General features: G+C 34.6%; 1 protein-coding gene and 1 long non-coding RNA gene across 2 annotated transcripts in view; one reads left to right on the top strand and one right to left on the bottom strand.

The window, feature by feature from the left end:
• The window catches only part of FBXO8 (F-box protein 8), a 38,220-nt gene extending 14,018 nt beyond the window's left edge, over positions 1-24,202 (top strand). Inside the window, exons 2-6 of the mRNA XM_081569214.1 lie at positions 1,110-1,446; positions 3,022-3,148; positions 19,911-20,029; positions 22,110-22,306; positions 23,569-24,202. Of these exons, the coding sequence (XP_081425340.1) occupies positions 1,118-1,446; positions 3,022-3,148; positions 19,911-20,029; positions 22,110-22,306; positions 23,569-23,756 (960 nt within the window). The 5' untranslated portion in view covers positions 1,110-1,117 and the 3' untranslated portion in view covers positions 23,757-24,202. The remainder of the gene's footprint in view (positions 1-1,109; positions 1,447-3,021; positions 3,149-19,910; positions 20,030-22,109; positions 22,307-23,568) is intronic.
• LOC145538009 (uncharacterized) lies at positions 962-4,984 on the bottom strand. Its single transcript, XR_014076582.1, has 2 exons — positions 4,832-4,984; positions 962-1,301 (listed from the first exon to the last, which is right to left on the bottom strand). It is a non-coding gene; the product is annotated as an uncharacterized LOC145538009 (long non-coding RNA).
• Positions 24,203-24,488: the final 286 nt, after the last annotated feature.

Raw genomic sequence — 24,488 nt, 5'->3', positions numbered from 1 at the left:
CAAAACCATATTTTAAGGTTAGGTCATGCAATGAAATTTAATGATTTCGAACAAAAACCGATTTCTTCCTCCAAATTTTTAAAACTCATACATATTAGTAGAAAAATTGGGTTTTTATAACAGGAATATTTTATTTGTAAAACAGATCTTGGAAATAATTTTTTATGTTAGTTAAAAGCACTTCCTGGTTTCATTTTTCTCAATGAATTTATCTGCCCAGGAAAAGTTGCTTATTTGCAAAACCAAATGAAATGGAAAGGCTAGACCAGTAGCCTTCTAAATATTTGCATATGAGGAAGTCTGGTATTTGTAACAGATAAATGTAGAGCTGCTCTGGTGGGAGGTGGAGTGGATGCAAGAGAGACTGGGACACCCCCTCCCCTTCTCCTGCTTTTTCCCAGGGACCTCTGAGGAGTCCTGAGGAGTCCATAGGACCATGTGGAGAAGACCTGGAAAATTGATTTCAAGATTTGTATTTAAAGCAGCAACAGAACCAAATAGTCATCACTGAGCTCTTTATCATGGAGTTCTAGGTGTCTAATTTATAAGGTTTCTGAATTAGACTTCAGGGCCTATGTTACATTTTATTACAGCCTACGACTTAAGAGCAGACTGGCAAGAATTAAAGGAAAAGCCTGTTTCACAGCTGTTATGCATCTGGGAATTTGGTTAAAAGGGGCTAGCTTAGCTTAGCCTGGGTTGTGATAAAAAGCAGTGTGTAGGGACCTTTTAAATGAAGTCCTGTGCTCTGATCAGAGTTGTATTTAATACTGGCCCATAAGTCCACATAATTATAATTTTGTAAGAGTCTTTAGGACGTCAGTAACTTTTAAATCTTACCTTGTGAAAAATGATTATGTCACCTGTGGATTTTAAAAGCAGTTAGCAAACCGAGGTAAAGGTGATAATCAAACCAAATAGTTCTCCATATCCAAGTTTCATACTTACAATGTTCCGACTGTTCTTTGTAATTTGCTATTCCATTTAATATGTTTTAATGAGGCATGTTAATTCTGATAAACGAATGCTTCATGTAGACTTGTCGTACCACAGGGAAAAGTGGATTACTTTCTTAATGGAGCCTTACTCCATTCTGGCTTTTCTCCCAGGCTTGCAGATGGGTCAGGGGCTGTGGAGAGTGGCCAGAAACCAGCAGCTACAGCAGGAAGGCTACGGTGAGCAAGGCTACCTCAGCAGAGAGCAGAGCAGGAGGGCGGCTGCCAGCAACATGTCTCACACCAGTCATCGCAAACATGTCCAGGGGGGCATCGACATTTATCATCTTCTGAAGACAAGAAAGTCTAAAGAACAGGAAGGATTCATTAATTTGGAAATGCTGCCTCCCGAACTAAGCTTTACCATCTTGTCCTACCTGAATGCGACCGACCTCTGCTTAGCTTCCTGCGTTTGGCAGGACCTGGCCAATGATGAACTTCTCTGGCAAGGGTAAGTTCAGCTCACCATATTTGACCCAGATAGCTCTAAGTATAACCTTGCCTAAGTGCTTTTTTTTTTTGAAGGGTGGAGTGCTGCTTTTTTCCATTTTGATATTCCCATCAAACTTAATTTATGGTCCTATATTTGAACTTTAAAAAAAAAAAGTTTATTTCTATGCTTATCAGAACTCAATCAGAATATAGTTTTCATTTGGGATTTAAATCTGGATTGTTCATTTCTAAGAGAAATGCTTCCTTTATGCCTATATCTCTGACTCTTGGATTTTTTTTTTTCCTTGATAAATTAAAGGCTGGCTTGGTTTTTGTTTTTTAATTTAGGGGAGGTTCTGTTGCTTTTACATAGCTTAGTAATAAAAGTCAAAAGCTATGGGATTAGACTAAAGAGACTGCTAAAATATTGATAATTTTCTAAACAAGTTACTAAACTCCCTGTTACAGAATCATCTCGTTTGGCTGGGGGAAAAAATGCAATGATATAAATTAACTATGAAGAAGATACTCCCATGTAAAAGTGAATATTCTACCCACTTTCCTCAGTAATTTTACAGGCTGAGACAGTAACTTTCTTGTTTTCCTGTAAGCTCTCTCTCTATCTCTCTCTCTCTCTCTCTCTCTGTGTGTGTGTAAAAGAGAGAGAAAGAAGGAAATTTAGAAGTTTGAGTCAAAAATCAATAATGAATATCAGAAAGTGAAACTATGATATCCATCCAGAATTTATAGGAATTGTATCAAGATGAAAGGTTAGCTTTCAAATAATAACCAGTAGCTAATGCCCCTGAACAAAATTGGAAACAAGTGTCCCAATGTGTATTAATAGAAACAGTGTGTTTTGAGGTATTTTAAGTATTACAGATTTTGTAAAAAGTCATGTTTAGCTCTGATAGTAAAGAACCAGTGTTTTAAAGCAATATCCTTAACATATACTAATCTTAATGTTGCGACTTTTCATTTAAATATTAAAGTTCCAGCATTACAGTGTCTCCCTCTGCCCAGCAGTTCCCCCATCCCCCATTCAGTTATATTTCACAATGGAGCACATAGTTGTTTAATTCTGTTTAGACTCTTGGTTAGGACTGCAAGCTCCAGAGTAAGTTCCTTTGATTCAGATCCTGCCTCTACACAAATTAGCTGTGTGACCATGGGCAGCTTTTTTATGGTGTCTGTGTTTCTTTATCTGTAGTGCCAAATCATAGCATGGTTGTAAAGATTAAGCAAATTAATACTATTAAGATGCTTTAAATAGTGCCTGCATCTGTTAAGCACTTGGTAAATGTTAGCTGTTATCACTGTCATCATTTATGTTTAACTTCAGCAGGACTTGAATATTACTAATCTTTGTAATTCACATTTATTAAGTGTTGTCATAATTGCTAAATTGAAGGCGTTTATCTGTTTTACTCTAGTAAATAAATAAAACAGCATGAAATTAAGCAGTTTATACTTCAGAGCTGTAAAATCCAATTTTATATCATTTTATATCACTATTTTATCATGTATGTATGTCTTTAACTTAGAAGATTCAATCTGGTCATGTTTTCTCATCTGATTTTTATCATACTTACAGGCTGTGTAAATCCACTTGGGGTCACTGTTCCATTTACAACAAGAACCCACCTCTAGGATTTTCTTTTAGAAAATTGTACATGCAGCTGGATGAAGGCAGTCTCACCTTTAATGCCAACCCAGATGAGGTAAGTGAAGAATTTCAACATTTGTAACTGTTGAACTTAATTGTTCCAACATAATAAATTTGCAAGTAAAATTATAAGTCCCTGAACATGACTTTTGAATCACTGTGAAGCCCAGTATTTGGAGTTATTGCTGTATAACTTAGTCATTTCTTTCTTTCTTACTATGTCAAGTACTAATCTTGCTATCTGCTCACTTGGTATGGTAGCTTCCATGACGCACATGCAGCCATCGCCTGCATTTGGTTGAGACACCACTACATTATCAGTTGAGAGCACAAAATATATTCATTAGACTTGATCTGCAGCATTTTCTTCATTTCCTCATTTCCACTTAGTTACGATTATCGGAGGATACAAAGGATATCTTTATAGTTCGTGACACATCAAAATGTCTTTAAATAATGCTGTTAAAAATCTTAATCCCATGATAACATAGAAACAACGTATAGATTGTTATAAAATTGCATAATTTTGCATTAATTATCTGATTCTTTTTTTTCTTAAGACAATAAGCAAACACAAATAAAGAGGGAGAGTGGAAGAATCAAAAAGAACTGCTTGAAACGAATTAATTATTTAATCCTTTCTTAACATATGAGTGATCAAAATGTGAAGACAGTTCTGTCGCTGGCTCTCCTTCTCCCCTATTCTTATTTCAATATATTCTGGAAAGGTTCAGATTTTTAGAAATGTTTCTTATTCTTATAAACCTAATAGAAATTACATAACACTCAGAACTACCACTTTTGGGTGGATCATTTAAGTCTTAGCCCCACAAATACAGCAAAGTATATATGTTATAAAGCAAATATGTTATAAAGAACAGATACATTATATTTGTTCTCTTCTTTCACCACTTTTATTTTCAATGAATACAATACATACTTTTAATGAAAGTAGAATGATTTATAAGAAGTTAAAGTTCAAAGTATACATTTAAAACCAATATAATATTGATGTTGCCAGTTTAAACAAGTCATATGATTAGTGTTACAATAAGAAATACTTTGCATCAGTATCTTGAGTTAATTGAATGATGATTACTAGAAAATTGAGACAGAGGGGTAGGGTGTTTCACTGTAGATATGTGGGAATCAGGAAAGGCAGCCATTACAGGCCTGTCTTATTAGGACTAATTTATCAAGTCATACTGGCTCCAGTCATGAATTATGCCAATGTTGAGCAAAACTGTCATCCCCAATTCATAACAGTTGCAAATACTACATTCTAAGGAAAGTATAACTTGGTAAGTACTGAGTTGTAGCTTTTCAAAGTCAGAAAAATTGTATGTAACTGCTCATATTGATTATGGTAAGTAGTCATTCCTTGCTAAAAGAGTACCAATTTTAAAATAAATTATAAAGCATCCTTTTTATGCAAAAATGAAACTATAGATAGGCCCTTATATACTAGAATATTATAGGAGTAGTTTTAAATATCTAAATTGGAAAAGTTAGATGTCAAAATATGTTTCCATCTTTGCAGCTACGTATATCAGACTATAGAGTTCTTTTGTACCTCCTCTAGAGTGTTTTGGGGGGGGGCAGAGAAAAGAGGTAAGATTCAAGTCCTCTTTATCTGACAATAAACTATAAAAGTCAAATGTTTGCTTAAAGAGGGGATTCAAGTTACTAATTAAAAATAAGATTTTTAGATCTTCAGATTTTTACTTATCCATCCTACCTCCCATTGTTATTGAGAGTTGGCTGTATTTTCTTTCTTTTACTCCCTGGCCTGATTCAAAGATATCCTGGAGCATTCCAGAAGTATTGAATTCACTGTTCTGAAAGGGGCACATACTGTTGTCAGGCAGCATGGAACTAAACCATTCAAAGTGACTTTTGGTTCCAGAATTCTGCTTCTATGCTTTTGTGAACATCACTCAGGCTCTCAGCAAGCAGCTGTTGCCTAATAACAAAATAGAATTCTCTCTTTACCAGAGTACCCTTAGGACATAAGTAGGCATGGAAGGACATTGAAGTACATTTGTAGGTGCAGGGAAATTAGAAGAAGTATTTTAATTAATATTCCACACTTGTTTTCATTGACTGATAAATAATCAATGTCAGTTTGGTTGCTTAACCAACCAAAATATAGTCAAAAGATCATCCTAGTAGATGTTTTTATACTGAGCTCACCTACATGAGTCATACTTCAGCCAGGTCTTAAAATGATTCTTGCCATGATTTTTTAGTGCTAGCAATCAGAAAGTACCTATGGAGGTTGATTATTTTTCCCCCTCACTGGAGCACTGTCATCAGATGTGTTATTTGGGTTTATTTAAGCCTGAGAAGTAAATTAATTACATTTGATGTTATGTTTAAATGTAAGCAGTGTTTATTTTAAGTACCTGAGATAAGATGTATATAATTGTTCAGTATTGTAATAAATCTACTTTTCCATAATTTCTAGTTCTGTACTTAACATTTTGATAGCAAGCATCATTAAAATATTATAAAAATAAGAATACGTACAGCCACAGGGAGCAAGATTCTCCAAAGGACATCGTTCATGTCACGGATATGGGTAACCAAACTCCACAGCAGCTGCTGGCAGTGGCTCATGGGGTGGGGGAGAACTTCTGCACAGTTTGTGGTACGATTGTCTAGCACGCTGCTGTTATATGCATGATGTTGTGATCTCAGCTGTATGTAAAGTCTTGATCTTGTGCATGAGCTTGTGTACCTTGTGGCAGGTGACCACATTCTAGCAAAGGAATGTGCTAAAAACCATCTGTTTACATTAGGCCATATTTCCCCTGCATGTACAAGTTACGTGTGTGATTTTATTCCCCAGCATTATTATAATAAAGTAATTTTACTTATCAACCAGTAACTTATTCCATTGAGTAATAAATGTTTTCTTGACATAGTTATTTGTAAATTTAGAGGCTGAAATTGGTAGTGAACATGGTTTAACTTTATATTATAGACTTATTTTTGTTTCTATATATGTTTATAAATTTTTAAAATAATATCCTCATTAAAGTGAAGTCTCTCAGTCGTGTCCGACTCTTTGCGACCCCATGGACTGTAGTCCACCAGACTTCTCTGTCCATGGAATTTTCCAGGCAGGAGTACTGGAGTGGATTGCCATTTCCTTCTCCAGGTGATCTTCCTGACCCAGGGATCAAACCCAGGTCTCCTACATTGCAGGCAGACGCTTTACCGTCTGAGCCATCAGGGAAGCACCAATATCCTCACTGGGGTCAGGTAAAAGAAGTCTTTTTAAACATTATATAAGTACATTTTTCCTGTGTTCATGTAGAAAGAGCCACATGCATACAATTATGTGTATTTTATTAGACAGATCTGGGATAAAATCTATTATGAGAAACATTTTAAATTTTACCTAAGCATATACTTTAGATGGAAATGTGTAAGCAAATTATTTTCAAGGGATCATCTTCTTTTTGTTGTTGGACTAGCTAAAATACAAACAGGAAATTTGGAGGAGTTCTCCATTATAGAAGAGGACTTGGGTGTTTATACTCAATGTTTACATTGTCTCATATATAAAATCTTACTTTTTTGTTCCAGTATACAGCACCAAAATGTTCATTGCCATGACTTCATACCATAGAAACAATGATGAACAGTAACTTTTTTCCTGGAGGTAGAAAACTCTGATATCATCAGAAAGTACACATTTCCCAAATGTATTCTTTGGAATAATTATTCCACAAGATAATGGACATAGTCAAAGGGTTTCCCAAGTCTAATAAATTTAATCATGATAAGTTACAATTAGTTGGCTTATTTAAAGAATAACTTTTCAAAGCCTTTATAATATATTGATGCCCATTGTGAATATCTAAGAGGAAAGTGTTGTAAGTGAGTTTATTTGACATAGTCTCTTTTTGGCAAGGTGGGGTGGAGGGGTATAAAGTAACATGCCGGGGAACACATTCTGAGGTATGCTAGGGTAGATTATCTGTAGTCGTACTCTGTGTGAATGAGTATGTGTTTCTAAATGAATTAAATAAACCTGGATTAAATGGTGGAAATACCCTATTATTCACTGACAGCTATATGATGTTTATTTTACCTATAATCTCCTTTCCTATTTAAAGTCTATGGATCTATAATTTTTTGTTCTCTTTCCTTTGGTCTGATAGTATTAATTACAAAAAACAAATAATGAAACAGAGTTGAGTCTAGACAACCAAGAGCTTTATTCATGTTCTATATTTTGATTGTAGTCAAACATGTTAAGTATGGAAAATAAGGGTAGGACATCAGACGTGATAGCAATATTGTATTCAAATAACTACCTGTAGACACTGATTCAGTATTTGTGTCAATAACTTGGAACAGATCATTCATCATCATACCCTTGGTGTCTCATTCTCTACACTAACTCTATTAAATCTCCTGCAACAGGGGTATTCCCAGGGAAGATTGACAGGCCACAAAAGATGCTTTTTAGTTTGGCAAATGTACCGCTTTTGGGGGTTTTATCCCAGCTCTACAGGCCTTGAAGTTTGACTTTATCTTTCCACTGAAGTTAGATCAGTCTCTCAGGAATAAACTTAAGCCATATAGTAAAACCTGAGCCAGGTTGACAGTCAGATGGGTGTACTTTAAACAGTGCCTCATAGCAGAGAGAGAAAATACTTAAGCTCCTAGCTAATGTCACAAACTAAAATATGTCTAGGAATAATTGGGTCCTCTCTCCCCTTCACTGTGCTGCTCCACTCAGTACCACATTTTATGATGTACCTGTAGTACCCACTTTCCCTGTATGGTTCATCTAGGTGTTTTTGGCTTGAAAGAACAAAGAACCTAATAATGGTTTAAGCCATATAAATTTATTTGCTTCAGAAGACACCCAGAATGGGTATCCCAAAGTTGTTTAATTGATACAGTGGGAGCTCATTGTGTTGACTGGCTACCACTACTCAAGGTGTCACATTCTCGTATGAAGGTACCCTCAGCACAAAGATCGGCGGCAAACTCCTCAAATTCCCTATGCTTATTGAGGAGCAAAAATTCTTTTCTGGAGCCTTCAGTATGCTTCTGCTCATTTCTTATGACCCGAACTGAGTCACATGAACACCTCTAGACCAGTGGAGAACAGAAGAGAAAGGATTATGCGATTGGCTTAGACTTTACATGATTTAGCAACTGTGGCTGAGATGCTGGAAGCAGTGGAAGAGCGAAACCGCCTTTGAGCAGGCTTCCAAGAGTCTGCAACACTGTTTTCACTAGTGAACCACTCGAAAAATGTGTGATTCCGCTTCCCTTGTTCCTGGGGCTCTGCTGATTTAGAGACATTAATAGTCAAGGCAAGAGTATTGACACCAGAGGCACAGCAATTCAAATTGCTTGCAGAGACCACCCTCTCGCTGTTTTAGGTCCTCCTGCCACTGAGCAAATAGACCTAAAGGGAGGAAGAAAAGGTACAAGCGTAGATAATTGTTCTGTGGTTGAAGTGACTAAACTTAATTACCAGAAGGCAATAGTTCCTGCTACACAGTGTGGAAAAACAAAAGAATATAAGCAGAACTCAGGAGATGTCTAGAGTTCCTTCCAATTCCACTATATTCTATTGTGAAAGTTATTTTTTTTAAAAATCCCTGTAGTCTTATATGGGTAGGATTTAAATCCCATCACTTAGACACCTCACTAGATAAAGACCCTCAGCAGCCGAGAGCCCAGCTCCATTCCTCAGGAGATGAGTATAGATTATCCCAAGCTAATCATGTAGAGTACTGTGTGCTGTATGTGCACACGTGTACTTCTGGACATGGGTGTATAGGGATGTAGTGATAGGAACACCTGTGACCACCTTGCAGCCATGTAGGTTGTTAACACACCCAGAAAGACACACTGGAAAGAAAGAATTGGTCCATGTTCCATGTGTGAGCCTAAAAATCCTAGAGCCTTAGTAATTTGGGACTTCTTATACAAGGCAATAAATCACTGAACATTTTTTGAATTGAGGTTCTTGCTGTTTGCAGTTAAAACATATAATCATCATCACTGCTGTTACCCAAACTCATAGGAGTTTAACATGTAATTCTGAACCAAATTTTTCAGAAAAATAGACATTGCCAGTTCTCATTAGCAAATTAATTTTATCTCCAGTTTGCTGATGAGAATTTATTTAGAACAAAAAGAGCTTGTTGACAATGAGAGGAATCCCTTACCAAATATACCTTCTACTCTATAAAAAATATATATATACTCAAAAGACCTAAAATGCTCTCGTTCATTAGCAAAATCCCTTTACCTTGATCATCGTTAGAGTCAAAGTACAAAAAAACTCTGCCTCTCAGACACTGAATATTAATTAACCTCTGTCTAGATAAGTTAATAACCTTCTACCTGGTACAGCTAGTCAAGTCATACTAAACTAAAATTAGTCATACATAACTAAACATTTAGTCATACTAAACATTAACTCTCTTAAGGGCAACATGATGTATGTGTCAGTATGTGCATATGTATGTATGTTTCTGCCTGTTTGAATCTGATCTGTCATGTGTTGGTTTTGTCTGTTGTCTGCTAGATCAACTTTATTTTACACTTTGCCCTGACCATACTGTATCTTTGACCATCCTCCTGTACCCTCCCTGTCTCCAAGTCATTCCCTCACGTGGTATAGAATCAGTCCACAGAAGGACATTTGTAGACTAGGCATAAACCTTTCAGAAGCTTCAGAGAAAATCAGTTTCCTAGGCCCCTTTCTAGTCTGTATCTAATTGAAAAAGATTCAGGACTAGAGTATTCCATAGTTTATTCATCACTCAAACCACCTGATGGGCTTTGCTTTTGTTTTCCTCTGTATGTTATAGGAAATACTAATTTGCTACTGGAGTAAAAGCATACTGAAATTAATGTGCAGTGTACTGAGGACTAAGAACTAGAGGAAAGAATAAAATCAGTATATTTTAATGATAATATTTTTGACACCACAGCACTCATACTTCATATTTTAAAATAGGAGATGCTAAAAATGAGGGAGATTTTTTTTTCTTTGTGTGAATTTTGTTACCAATTTAGATAAATGTTCCTAGAAACTTTGCAGTATTGTATTAATATTTTAAGTACATTTCCAAGAAAATCCTGTTTGTCTTTTATTTCCTTATTATACCCTATCTGACCACCTTGACACCTCTTCAGTGTTCTTTATCTGATGTAACCACAGTTTCAGTGAAACTTGACAACGCTTTCTAGATTTAAATTCTCAGCTTTACCATCGGAGGTGGTTGTCTCCCCTGCATGTCTTTCCTGAATTTGGAATTGTTGCTACCAATGTCACAGTAGATGTCACTCAAATATGACTGCTTTATCAGAAATTGAAAAGACAGTATTTCCTCAATTATTGGATGTCTTCAGTTGCACACCATCTATCAATTTAATTGCAGCTTAGAAATATGGAAGTATGAAAGAAACACTATGCATTTTCAACCAGCTAGTTGTAGTGTACATTTATCCATAAGATTATGTAACGTTTTTCCCTTTCATAAGATTTTTAGAGATACCTTCTATATAATAAAAGTCTTAAGATCTTTCTGAACCACTTATTAGCAGTTAAATATGTCATTAAAATGACATCACTTTTTATTTTTGGAATAGTGATTTCAACCTTTATGAGTATATAATTTGAGGTGTTTATGGTGCACTTGTCCAACTCACAGATTTTAGATACATTATTTTTTTTCTTTTTTATGTTACAATTGTCTTTTCTCCCCCCTGTTTGAATTATATAATCCTTACAAGTTTATAGCTTCTCTTGAAAGTCATCTGGAAGCTTTATACAGAAGAGTTGAGCATTCATTCAACAGATATTTATTAAGTATCTCTCCACGTCCTAGGTATATGACTTTGGCCTTGGGCAAATTATTTACACCTTCTGTGCTTCAATTCTCCCAACTCCAAAATGGGAAAAATAATAGTATGTATATCATGGTGGTGTCATGAAGATTTAATGAAATAGTAGATGTTAAATGCTTAGTGCTCACCAAACTGTAGCTTTATTTTATACTAGAAGCACAACTGCACAAACCATAGTATCAGCAGCAAGTACTGCTGTAGGCTTAGGGGTTCTTTGTCTCCTGGAACTTTTGGATTGTAGTAGATAAATAATTGACACCTGAGTAATGGTCCTTCATCAAGTATGTATCAGAAACACCAGCATCTTCTAGCTTTAGATAGTGATAAACTTTGCCTTTAATTTTGTTTTCTGACATGTGATGAGCAGTTTTTGCATATTTTAATAATAGTGTTATTAACCAGTAACTTTTTGGTTCAGTGGCAGTGCTTAGTTTAATCTTTTAAAAGACATTTTAAGCAATAAATTGAGGTACATGCAACATTATGCTGAAATTTAAACATCTTTGGGCTGAAATAGTGGTAGGATGAACAGAGACTTCAATTACATGAAAAAGTATGCACGTGTGATGGCAGCAAAACTACCATTTAAATCCCAACTTCTCTATTAATAAGATTTGGGTTTTTGAAAAATCTTTTTTTTTATTTTAATGTTCTTTTAAAAGTATTCATTTGTTCTCAGTCAGGAAAACATTTAAAAAGTCTTGTTTATTTGAAAATTGCTTCAGAGCTGGTAAAATATATTTACAAATGTACATTCCAGATAATATGATAAAATTGTAAGTTTTATTTATCAAAGTCTGTCATTTAAATAGCTATATATGTATGTGTGGATGTGTATTTTTATAAATGCACATATTGCAAGTGAAATATTTGTTTGTGATTTTTATAAAGCAGGAATTCTAGACATAACGTTAGTGCTTAAATGTGTCACTTTGTCATTAGTTTGAAGTGTTAGTAACCATACCTTAACCTAATAGAGATTTATCTCCATATTTTGATTAATGCTATCTTTTTCTAATTTACAGACAGATTACAGATAGTACTTTTTCTACAAGCTTACATAGCCTACCAGCAATTTTGTCAATATAATTACAATAACGATTGCTATATTTAATTTTTAGTAGTAATTTATCTCCTCTTATGGCAGAAAGCGAAGAAGAACTAAAGAGCCTCTTGATGAAAGTGAAAGAGGAGAGTGAAAAAGTTGGCTTAAAGCTCAACATTCAGAAAACTAATATCATGGCATCTGATCCCATCACTTCATGGCAAATAGATGGGGAAACAGTGGAAACAGTGACAGATTTTATTTTGGGGGGTTCCAAAATCACTGAAGATAGTGACTGCAGCCATGAAGTTAAAAGACACTTAGTCCTTGGAAGAAAAATTATGACCTACCTACACAGCGTATTAAAAAGCAGAGACACTTATTTGCCAACAAAAGTCCAGCTAGTCAAAGTTATGGTTTTTCCAGTAGTCATGTATGGATGTGAGAGTTGGACTGTGAAGAAAGCTGAGTGCCGAAAAGTTGATGCTTTTGAACTGTGTTGTTGGAGAAGACTCTTGAGAGTCCCTCGGACTGCAAGGAGATCAGCCAGTCCACCCTAAAGGAAATCAGTCTTGAATATTCATTGGAAGGACTGATGTTGAACCTGAAACTCCAATACTTTGGCCACCTGATGCAAAGAACTGACTCATTTGAAAAGACCCTGATGCTGGGAAAGATTGGAGGTGGGAGGAGACAGGGACGACAGAGGATGAGATGGCTGGATGGCATCACCGACTCAACAGACATGAGTTTGAGTAAACTCCAGGAGTTGGTGATGGACAGGGAAGCCTGGCATGCTGCAGTCCACGGGGTAGCAAAGAGTCGGACATGACTGAGCGACTGAACTGAAGTGAACTGAGTAATTTATCACTTTGGAAGTAACATCATCTTCATGAAGTGGTCTGTCCCAGTGATAGGTGTGACTCCTGTGGACTCTTAGAACTCACAGATACAACTTGCTTTCTGTTTGAGGCTATTAGAACCATGAACAGGCACTTTGTAGTGTTATTTGTAACCTTAGACAATGAAGTTCATGTCATTTTTGTCTGATGGCATTGCTTTCTCTCCTATGAAAAAGAAACAGAAAGATCTGTCCTCTACCTCTCCTCCATTTTTCCTGGACTCCATTAGAGATGATTCTCCATTTTTCTTTTTATTTTCTTTGAACTGTCCCTGCTTTTTTTGAGTTTCCTGTTGACATTTTCTAATAGCTACAAATAATTTAGGGTGTAGGTGTGACTGTTCTTAGCAATTCCTCAGCATTGTGCACTTTCATGTACCAAAAGCCCTCCATAAACTGTTTTTGGAGACTGAAATCCTTGCCAACTCAAACAGGTCCATGAATAAGCTGACTTCAGTCCGTATTCCATACTCATGACTTTTCATTATCCTCCAGACAGAATATGGGGTTCTGACAAATTACAGTTAGAGAACTTTAAAAATTTGGTCAGAGCTTTTCCTTTAACCTTTTCAATCTATTGATTAGATTAACCGTAATTAAATTACCATGAATAAAATTGCCATGAGTAAAAGTATTGTGCGACATTTCTGAAGTTATATGCTGAAGGACAGTGTTATACTTAGTGAGTAGAATGAAATGAAATGACAGCATAAAAACATGGATACCTAGTTTTAAAACTTGCCCTTTAAGTAATATAATCTTTATTTTACTTCAGCTGAAAAACAAATTGTTGATATTTTAGTTTGCAGAGTATATATCCCTAGAAGAATTTCTAGATGTGTTTTTTTCATTAACTATAGTGCCCATATTCTCTAAGTAAATAGGAAGAATGAGAAACTCTAGGCTGGCTAATATTAATAGATTTTACATTTTTATTAGCAATTATGATAACACTAGGAAAAGGAGAAATAGTATCAGAGCTGTCATCTTCGCCACTGCTGCTGCTATTTTCAGATAAGATGATGGGAATACTCTGACCTGTGGAGGGTTGCCCCCTGATGTGCTAATTTTTTTTTAGAAATAATTAAAATTTTAAAATTAAAGTTTTTACAATATAGTATCTTATTTTTATGTTTTTTTAGTATGAAAATGTTACATTTCAATTGCTCATTTCCCTGTGGTTAAAATGTACACTTGACTATTAATAGATCAGTTCCATATTGAAACAAAAATTAGAAATCTAGATTGAAGTATTTCATTTTATAAATATTTATTGTTAAAATTTAAGGATTGTTATTCTAAAAGTTTTCAAATGTCCTTTTAAAAAGGAAGTTAAATGCAGTGTCCAGTTTGCTTTCTGTTGTGTAATGCTCAAAGGACAGATTTATTACCTGAAAAGTAGTAGCTGTAATACTTGGTTTTTACATTTTATACAACAGCAAGTTTGAACAAAACTAGTTAAAGCAAATTTTTTCACTAAATTTCTTTCCTAAGTTATTCTTTAGGAAAACACATTAAAGGTACTCCCTAGTATGTCAGTTTTGTTTTATTAGTGATTTTTTCTATTGATACCAGCTGTTACACAATGTTTCTGCCAAGTGTCTGGGCCAATTGCCAATACTTTCAGTACTAGTATTCAGCACTTAAAAAAAAAAAAAATTAAGACTTTATCATTTAGAGCAATTTTAGGTTCACAGCAGAAGTCAGTAGTTTACATGCCTAGTTTCCTAGAATTCACTTTCTCCCCAAATATATATTTCTTGGTTCTGAACATATATATAGTAGATTTTTGCCTTTGAAGTACACTATGAGTAATAATGATTTGATTTTTAAAAATAGGAGAGAAAAACATGAGTTTAGTACAATAGAAGAAAAACAAAGTAGGTATATCTTAAAACAAATTGCTGTGTGAAAGAGCCATTCTTATAGTAATAAGAAAATGGGGAGATGAATTGTGTAGGGGACTGAGCTTTAACACATCATTCTTCACTCTGAGTTCTTTCTTAATATTGGTTTTAACCATTTGCATATGTTTTCTTGACTTATTTGTGTTTGCCACCTAAATAAACATTATGTCTAAACAACTTACCACTCTAATTAGATTGTTTAAGTCTTGGTGCTGTCATTTGCATAATAAATTTTAGTGACGTACTCTGTGGGGAATGCTTTACAGAATTTCTTGATATTTTTTTTTAATCTTTGAATCACTGAAAGCATGTATTCTATTTAAAGCTTTAACATGAGATGAGATGGATTCACCTTAACTTCTCTTGGGTTTTCATTGCTGCTTACCATTCCTTTTGTTTATTCCTACTGGATTTCCTGTTATACTCTCTACCACTATTGATAGAAATCTTTACCATTTTGCTCGAGGAGCCAAGAGTTTGGTCTTGTCCAACTCTTTCTGGATGGCTTATCTTCCCTAAAAGGAAAACCAACATGCACTCTGTTTTTGTCTTTTAACGCTTTCTCCAAACACCTGTCTCTGAACCAGTACAGCCATCCTGTCCTCCAGGCTGAGAAAGTGTCTTAGACCCCATCTGTATTTTCAATCCTTTCTCCCATTCTCCTCTACTTGCAGCTCCAATTATGTCCTCTTACTTTTTTGCCATTAATTTTGCCATTTTTTTCTCCTATGGCAACCCACTCCAATATTCTTATCTGGCAAATTCCATGTCACAAAGGGTTGGATATGACTGAGTAACACACACACACACACACACACACACACACACACACACACACACACACACACACACACACACACACACACACACACACACACACACACACACACACACACACACACACACACACACACACACACCACACACGTACTAATACATTAAGTCAGTAGATTTGTATTCAATTTTCCCACCTTGCTCATGCTTTAGTTTTCTACTTTCCCCATTACTATGTGAAAAGGGACCCCTTGAAAGTCGCTATTTTTATATATTCTTAGAGTGAAAATCTAATACTTGTTACTTTCTATCACTGAAAACCTAGCAGTATGCATTTTGGGAGGCAAGAAGTTCTAAGTTTCATCAGTTTAAAGTCTTCACTCAAACAGCACACAGTGTTTATTTTCTTTGTGACACAGATGTCACAAGTCTTAACCTCTTCAGATGTCTCAATGTCTTAATCTTTTAATCTTTCCTAAATAGCTTCATCTTTAGACCTAATATCTCTATCTCCCTTGGTTCTTCCTTATATAACATAAAGTCTAACCATCCAACAACCCACTCAGACCCTGTTTTCCTTTATTCAGATGGTTCTAGTTTGTCAATATGTCCCATAAAATGCAACATCCAGAATTGGACACTTATCTTACTATATCATGTAGATGATAATGAGCTACACCCTTCCTTTTTCTGGAAACTATGTTAATTTAGACTAGTATTGGGTCATGATTTCCTTGCTACCTATAAGACACACACACACACACAGAAGCACATATCTATACTGCTGAGAGTTCTAGTCCTGATTAATAACTATCATTAATGCTATAGGGTCTAGCATATTCCTCTGTCCATGGAATTCTCCACATTACCTGCCATCTGAGAAACCTGTATTCAGGAAGCAACAGATTGGTTGCTGACATGGAACAACAGACTGGTTCAAAATTGGGAAAGGAGTACGTCAAGGCTGTGTATTGTCACCCTGCTTGTTTAACTTATATGCAGAGTACATCATGTTAAATGCTGGACTGGATGAAGCACAAGCTGGAATCAAGAGTGCTGGGAGAAATATCAGTAATCTCAGATACACAGATGACACCACTCTTACGGCAGAAAGCTAAGAGGAACTAAAGAGCCTCTTGATGAAGGTGAAAGAGAAGAGTGAAAAAGCTGGCTTAGAACTCAGCATTCAAAAAAGGAAGATCATGGCATCCGGTCCCATAACTTCATGGCAAATAGATGGGGAAAATGTGGAAACAGTGTCATATTTCATTTTCTTGGGCTCCAAAATCACTGCGGATGTTGACTGCAGCCACAACATTTAAAGACTCTTGCTCCTTGGAAGAATAGCTATGACAAACCTAGACAGGGTATTAAAAAGCAGAGACATCACTTTGCCGACAAAGGTCTCTCTAGTCAAAGCTATGGTTTTTGCAGTAGTCATGTACGGTTGTGAGAGTTGGACTATAAAGACAGCTGAGTACCAAAGAATTGATGCTTTCTAACTGTGGTGCTGGAGAAGACTCTTGGTGCTGGAGTCCTTTGGACAGCAAGGAGATCAAACCAGTCAATCCTAAAGGAAATCAACCCTTTTGATTGATTTTAGCACCATTTTGAAGCTGAAGCTCCAATTCTTTGGCCACCTGATGTGAAGAGCTGACTCACTGGAAAAGATTCTGATACTGGAAAAGATTGAGGGCAAGAGGAAAACGGGGTGACAGAGAATGAGATGATTGGATAACAGTCACCAACTCAATAGACATGAGTCTGAGCAAACTCCAGGAGATAGTGAAGGACAGGGAAGCCTGGCATGCTGCAGTTCATGGGGTCGCAGAGTTGGACACAACTTAGTGACTAAACAACACCACCAATATGGTCTAGGGATTCCTCTGTAACATTCTCCTAAAACTTTATTTAAAAATCAACAATACTTATACATGTATTAAACAAATATATAGTTATTCAACAGAGTTCATGCTGTGGTTTCTTTTGTATTTGTTGCTTACAAAACAAGATAGTTTTGGATGGTTGCCAGCTTGCTTATTGAAGACAATTGTAATCTGGTCCTATGCCTTTTTCTGTTGTGTCATCTCTTAACCCTTCACTCTGATAGCCCTTCTGAAGTACTCTTCCTTTCCAGAGGAATCTCAAGCTTGAAATTGAGGCCGTCTTTCCTCAAAACCAACAGTGCTAGCTGATTTCAAGTTTGTGTTGCTGGTTTTCAGGATTGTGTTTAAAACCATCTGCTTCCTTCTCTGCATTTAACTGATTTTGGAGAACTCAAGTGAGATTATATGTTAAATTTTCAAACATATATTCCATAGAAAAAGGAAATGACCAACAATTTTATGATGCTTGCATAAGGCAAATGCCAGTGTTTGTTTATAAGTAAGGAGAATCAAGCAATATTAAAAATGGCATAAATCATATAATTAGAGAATTATATAAAAATAGATCACATTAGTTTTTTTTATAGTTTGTAAATTTTTAGAAAGTAAATTAGAATTAGTTTTGTATCTCTTAAATACTGATTTACAAGTAAGCGTGAATAAAGAACCTGTTTGTTACTATTTAACTGACATTCCTTTGTCTTTGAATCACTTGGATTAAAATTAAGCACTGAAAATACTTCTAATATTTTGTTACACTTTTTAAATGGATGAATTTTGGAAAAGAAATCAAACCTGACTTAATCTTGCTAAGTAGATCAATTAAATATACAGTCAACTCTCGATTGTTCAAACTAATGGAGGGAAGGATGGAAAACTCATTCCTATTTCCCTGGTTCCTACCCCTGCAGGCCATTGCTGAGAGCCTTACTGCAAACAAGTTCCTTGGCTTTCCTTTTCATCTTGACCATATTACATGCTCTAGCCGCCTAGCCGAGTGCAGTGCAGTCTGAAAGATGGCTTCCCACTGAGTTGACAGAGTCACATGTTCTCACATTTTGTTCTTTTTAAAGTCAGTGCTTTTTAAAATCAGTGCTTTAGGACTGCTTTTACACTTTTAAAATTCTCATGAAAATTTAATAACATTGCTAATATCCTATTATCTTGATGGCTCACAAAATTAATTTTGTATAAAAATCTTATCTTTTTGAATTACATTCTATAGATAATTATAACCTTTCAAAAGCATAACCTCATGGTACCAAATTACTCTAAAAATGTAATCTAAAATTTTTATGGGAGTTTTTATAAAAATTCTTCCAACTCTTTGAATTCCTAATGTATGTAGTGTTTCTGAGTACTGTGTCATTGTTTGTAAAGGGAAGAAATGCTGAAGGAATTTATGTGTGAAAACAGTATGTTACGTGTATATAATATGTCATTTTCTCTACCAATTAACTGCACACATTGTGCTATTATCCAGACATGATCATTCATGGGAATGCATGTATCTGGATAACTGTGAGTTGAAATAAACACACCTGCCTTTTATTTCAATAACTGCACATTCAAATCCACATAAGGCATTTATTTGAATGTGACCTTCATATACATGAGAAAACATTGGTTTCAGTGTTTGATTTTTTTGTTGTTGCTGTTTTGTTGTTGTTGATTTAAATCTAAAGTAGGGCACAACCTATGGATAATGCTTCTCTGGAAAACTTTGCATGCAGAGAAAAGGAAATTCAAAGATAAACCCTATGAAAAACATTGAAATTGTTTTGTCTTACTATGTTTTGCCTCAGTGTGTATTAGAGCCAAATTCTTATAGAATGTAGCAATACTTAAAACCAAGCTATATATAACCCATAAACCAGTCTAGAACTCTCCCCATTTTACTTTAAGTTAAATAACTTAATTATTATTCCCCCCCCCAAAAAAAAAAATGCTAGTCTGTGATTTGGAGAATCCTTTTTTCTCAAAAATGTGTTTCCTTGAAAAGTGTGTTAGAATGTGTATCTGAACTTTCATGTTTTCCATTAGGCAATTGAAGTTTTTGTTATAAGTCTTATTTTTAAAGTCTGTGTAATAGTTATTCGTTACCCCTACCCATAACCCAGTTTAGGTGATATTTATGGATACTTTTTTTTAATTGACATGAGTCAGAAAATTGAATCAGACTTTCTTTAGAAGTCTTAACTTTGAATTTCCTACTTTTCATTGCATGTAAACTATCAACCATAAATAATAGTGTCAGTTCAAGTTCTAGCTTGAATTTTGCATGTGAAAGCTATAAACAGTCTGTTGATGCTGGAAAGACCCGATAGCTATTGTTTTGCTATTGCCTAATTGTTAAATTTATAGATGAAGACTGATGTTATTTATGTAGACTTGTCTTTCTGTCTTAGGGAGTGAACTACTTTATGTCCAAGGGCATCCTTGATGATTCACCAAAGGAAATAGCAAAGTTTATCTTCTGTACAAGGACACTAAATTGGAAAAAACTGAGAATTTATCTTGATGAAAGGTAAAAAAAAAATTTAATTTTTCATGAGAAATGAGTTGAGGAATGCTTTTAATTAGTTAATTTTTACTTTAAAAATTATAGTCATCTAGTTGTAAAACTGAGTAAAGACAGGGAAAAGATTCTGTACCTTGCAAATCATTACTCTTATGAACTTGAACTTGCATGTGAGTTTACTGTTTACTGTTGTAAACATTAAAAAAAAAAAGCCCAGGAAGTCCAACATCTTTGTGATAGCAAACCAAAACCAAATATTTTTGAGAAAGTCGAAGCCTTTTTTCCTTAATAACTAGCCCTAAGATCTAAGTGTTTGGTAGCTAAAAGTTCTGAATTTTGAAACTCCCATATAAGAATCAAATAGACAATTTGTACTCATAAACACAAATCCTAGAGGTATAAGATGTGTATATTTGTGATGCAGTACACGAAAAGTATCATTGAAAAGTTTGAAAATTCGAAAAGTATGATTTAAGAGACAGTATCTGATATGCTGTTCTGACTTTATAGTTATTCATTTATACTCTTGAATTCTGGGTATCAAGGACATAAAAATATTGTGGAAATTTTTTGATGTGACATCACCATAAACTATGATTTTAAAAATTATAGATCTCATAGTAATCTAAAGAATGTTTCAAAAATGGGTTTGCCTTTTCATTGTGATTCTCTTTTATTTTTTAATTTCTCAGGATTTTCCAACAATTTGTATTTATTATATGCCAGGAACTTTGCTAGATTTTGCAGTATGCAGTTGATTAAAACATAGTCCCTAGCCTTGAGGGGTGCACAGTTCAGCATATTGGTCACTGAAAAAAATTTCTTACATAAAGATGGTATCATTAACTCTTCTTGTCCTGAAATGCTAGGTACCTGTGGATTGGCAGTTTTTTGTGTAAAAAACCTGATTTTTCTGTAAATATTTTAGACTTTGAAGGACATATGATCTCTGTTGCAGCTACTTATAACTATGCCATTGTGTCATCGAAGCAGACATGGACAATAAGTAAACAAATGAGAAAAGCTGTGTTCTAATAAAGCTTTATTTATAACAACAGCCCATAGGCCTCTGTAGTATTTGGCCCACTAGCTGTAGTTTGCCTGTCCCTACCATAAACAACTGGTAGAAATTAAGATTATGATTATACAATCATTGTTGAGTTTAGTGAGGATTGAAGCATAGTGCAACAAAGCATGACTGTGCTGTGCTTAGTCAGTCGTGTCTGACTCTTTGTGACCCCATGGACTGTAGCCCATCAGGCTCCTCTGTCCATGGGGGATTCTCCAGGCAAGAATACTGGAGTGGGTTGCCATTCCCTCCTCCAGGGGATCTTCCCAACCCAGGAATTGAACCCAGGTCTCCTGCATTGCAGGCAGATTCTTTATCATCTGAGCCACCAGGGAACCCCAAAGCATCATTATTGGAATGCTATTGATAATAAGTATATATGCACATATGTACACAAATTGTAAACAACCTAAATGTATTTCGTTAGAATTATGTCCTTAAGATAGGGTACTGTGGAGCCATTAGAATGAATGAGTTAGATCCATGTATAAAAACACAGAAAGCTGTTCATATTATACTATATGAAATAAGCAAAAGCAGATTCAATAAAGATATATATATTGATCAATATAGGGTATAGATAGACACTTGAAAAAGCTTCACATCAGCAGTTGTTACCTCTGGCAATGTGGATTGGTATGGAAAGTGTAGATTCTCCTTATTTTCAGAATTAAAAAGGTAAAGAATTCTGTTGATCATATGTATTTAGCCAAGAAGATTCTTGAAAAGAAGTTACCATTTTTAATTCTGAAAAATTCATTTTTTCATTTTAGAATTAAAATTTCTAGTTTCAGCTTGTTTTTTTGTTCTATTCATGAAAGATTTTTTAAGTTGTTTAACTTGATAATCATACTTTGATTTTTTTTTTAACTTTTAGACATATATGCTTTATAAGACTAGTAATCAATAGTAAAGTATTTTCATCCAAAAAGTAAATAATCTATGATTTTTCCCATCTTTTTTTAATAGAGAAAAGTTAACTAAAGCTGTACCTTTTTCTTTTTCTTTTTCTACTAGGAGAGATGTCTTGGATGACCTTGTAACACTGCATAACTTTAGAAATCAATTCTTGCCCAATGCACTGAGAGAATTTTTTCGTCACATCCATGCCCCTGAAGAGCGTGGGGAGTATCTTGAAACACTTATAACAAAGTTCTCACATAGATTCTGTGCTTGTAACCCTGATTTAATGAGAGAACTTGGCCTTAGTCCTGGTAAGAATATATATAGTGAATTCCTTCCTTCTCCCATTCCCAACTCCGGGTAAAAATAGTAGTAAATGAGACATTTTCCTCACTCTGGGGAAAAATGCTTCCCATAATTATAAATACTTGTTTCATTGCTTCTAACAGTGACTAGTTTGTCAAAGCTATTATTTACATGTAGTAAATATACTGTTTTAGGAGGAAAGTTACACTTAGGTATGTAAATTCTTACTTAAGCATTGGAAATTTTTTACTAATCTAATCAAAATCTTGAGAAATTATTTTAAAGCTTTTAATAATACACATATTACATAGGTAACACCTAGAATTTTTCTACTAAAGTGTATTTTTGATATAACTAGTTTTCACTGTTTGTGTGTATATATATGGTGCATGATGTAGCCTGAGTCACCTATGTATTTTTTCATGTGATGAAGCTTTATTTCTTTCTTCCTGTCAAGAATGTTGTTCTTATCTTTTTACAGAGATTACCAAACCTTTTCCTAGCATACGAAATTTGTTGAACATACTTGTGCAAGACAGTCTTTATTAAGACTGCAAGATTCTGAAAAATAAACACCATAGTAGTAGTAGTAAGTAGTTGTAGCAAGTATCATGAGGATAACAATAAGCATCAACTATTGCCCTGAAAATATATAGAAAAGAAAATTTTTTGCTGCATGGGCTCATGTTTAGCAATCTAAAGGTTTACTTTTGAAAGATTAATATGTACATTCCATAGACTTTTTAAAAATCTTTTATACGTATCTTAAATGAGAAGAATAATTTTATGAGATGTTTACGTTTTATTTTCTAGTACCAAGTTAATACATTTTCTTGTTGTGTAAAATGCTTCCAAATTAAATTAGGTTTCTGTAAAAGCATATGTAAATAAATATCTTACTTTGTTTTAATAGGATATACTGAGAGTACAAATATATTTTATGGGTAGTTGAATGGGAATATCACATTTGAAAGCAAGAGGAAAATAAAACCAAGTCTGAAATTTTTAAATTTAGAATGACTTTTCACTAAAAATTCCTAAATTATTTGAAGAAAATGTTCAATGAATTGGTATTTGGATAATTGACATCCCTGTTTGCCCAGGAGATGAATTTTCTAAGACACAAGAGTTTCATCACCAAATTGCAAAAGGCCCAGGCAGTTCTCTTTAATTTTAATCTAATCTTTTGGAATTGTAAACACTTTTTCCTTTGAGACCACTGTTTAATAACCAGCTAATAATTGGAGGTGTTTCTTTTTCCTTCCAGATGCTGTCTATGTACTGTGCTACTCTTTGATTCTACTTTCCATTGACCTCACTAGCCCTCATGTGAAGAATAAAATGTCAAAAAGAGAATTTATTCGAAATACCCGGCGTGCTGCTCAAAACATTAGTGAAGATTTCGTGGGGCACCTTTATGACAACATCTACCTTATTGGCCATGTGGCTGCATAAAAGCACAATTGCTGGGACTTAAGCTTTTAACTGCAAACTAAAGCTACCCAAGGACCTATTTAGCAGATATGGCGGTGACATTAGTGCTGGTCATTCTAGCCTCTGTATACAATCAAGCTTGAGTGTACAACCTTTTTTCTTTTACTCCTTTCTTTTTTAGTGACTTCTTTGGGGAACTAAAGAATTTTGTGGAATTTTTCTTAATTTTGCTTATCATGTTTTGCACAAAGCAGAGCCATTGTCTGACACAGCTGTTTAAGAATGTTAAACTGACATTATACTCTAAAAAAGATGGTATATTTGTGCATTAGATTTTGCCTGAAAACTTTATTCATTTCCATTCTTTTTTAAAATACCATGTAATATGTACATATTTAACTAAAAATTTATAATCATAATTATTTTATTGTAAAGATTTTGACTAAAGCCTTTCCTTTTTCTCTCAAGCTTGAGTCCTGAAATTTATTTATAAGAAATTATGACTGTCTTTATAAAAGTTGCATCTAACCTGGATAGAAACCGATACCAGCTTCTTCCAATCTTTGAAGAGTATATTTGTCTCTATGCAAAACGGGCACTTATTTTTAAAACATAAATTCATCACCCAACTTCATTTTTAAAATTTCTGCCTTAGTTAAGTCTGAAGTCCTTTAAACCATAGCAAAACACATTAAAATCTAAGGTTTCCACACATAAGAACAAAATGCTATTAGAACTTATATCCAAAGTAAT

The sequence above is a fragment of the Giraffa tippelskirchi genome, chromosome 1 (assembly GCF_054371585.1).
Source record: "Giraffa tippelskirchi isolate mGirTip1 chromosome 1, T2T-mGirTip1v1.2.pri, whole genome shotgun sequence".
Classification (NCBI taxonomy): Eukaryota; Metazoa; Chordata; class Mammalia; order Artiodactyla; family Giraffidae; genus Giraffa; species Giraffa tippelskirchi.
This window is presented reverse-complemented; position numbering and strand designations above follow the sequence as displayed.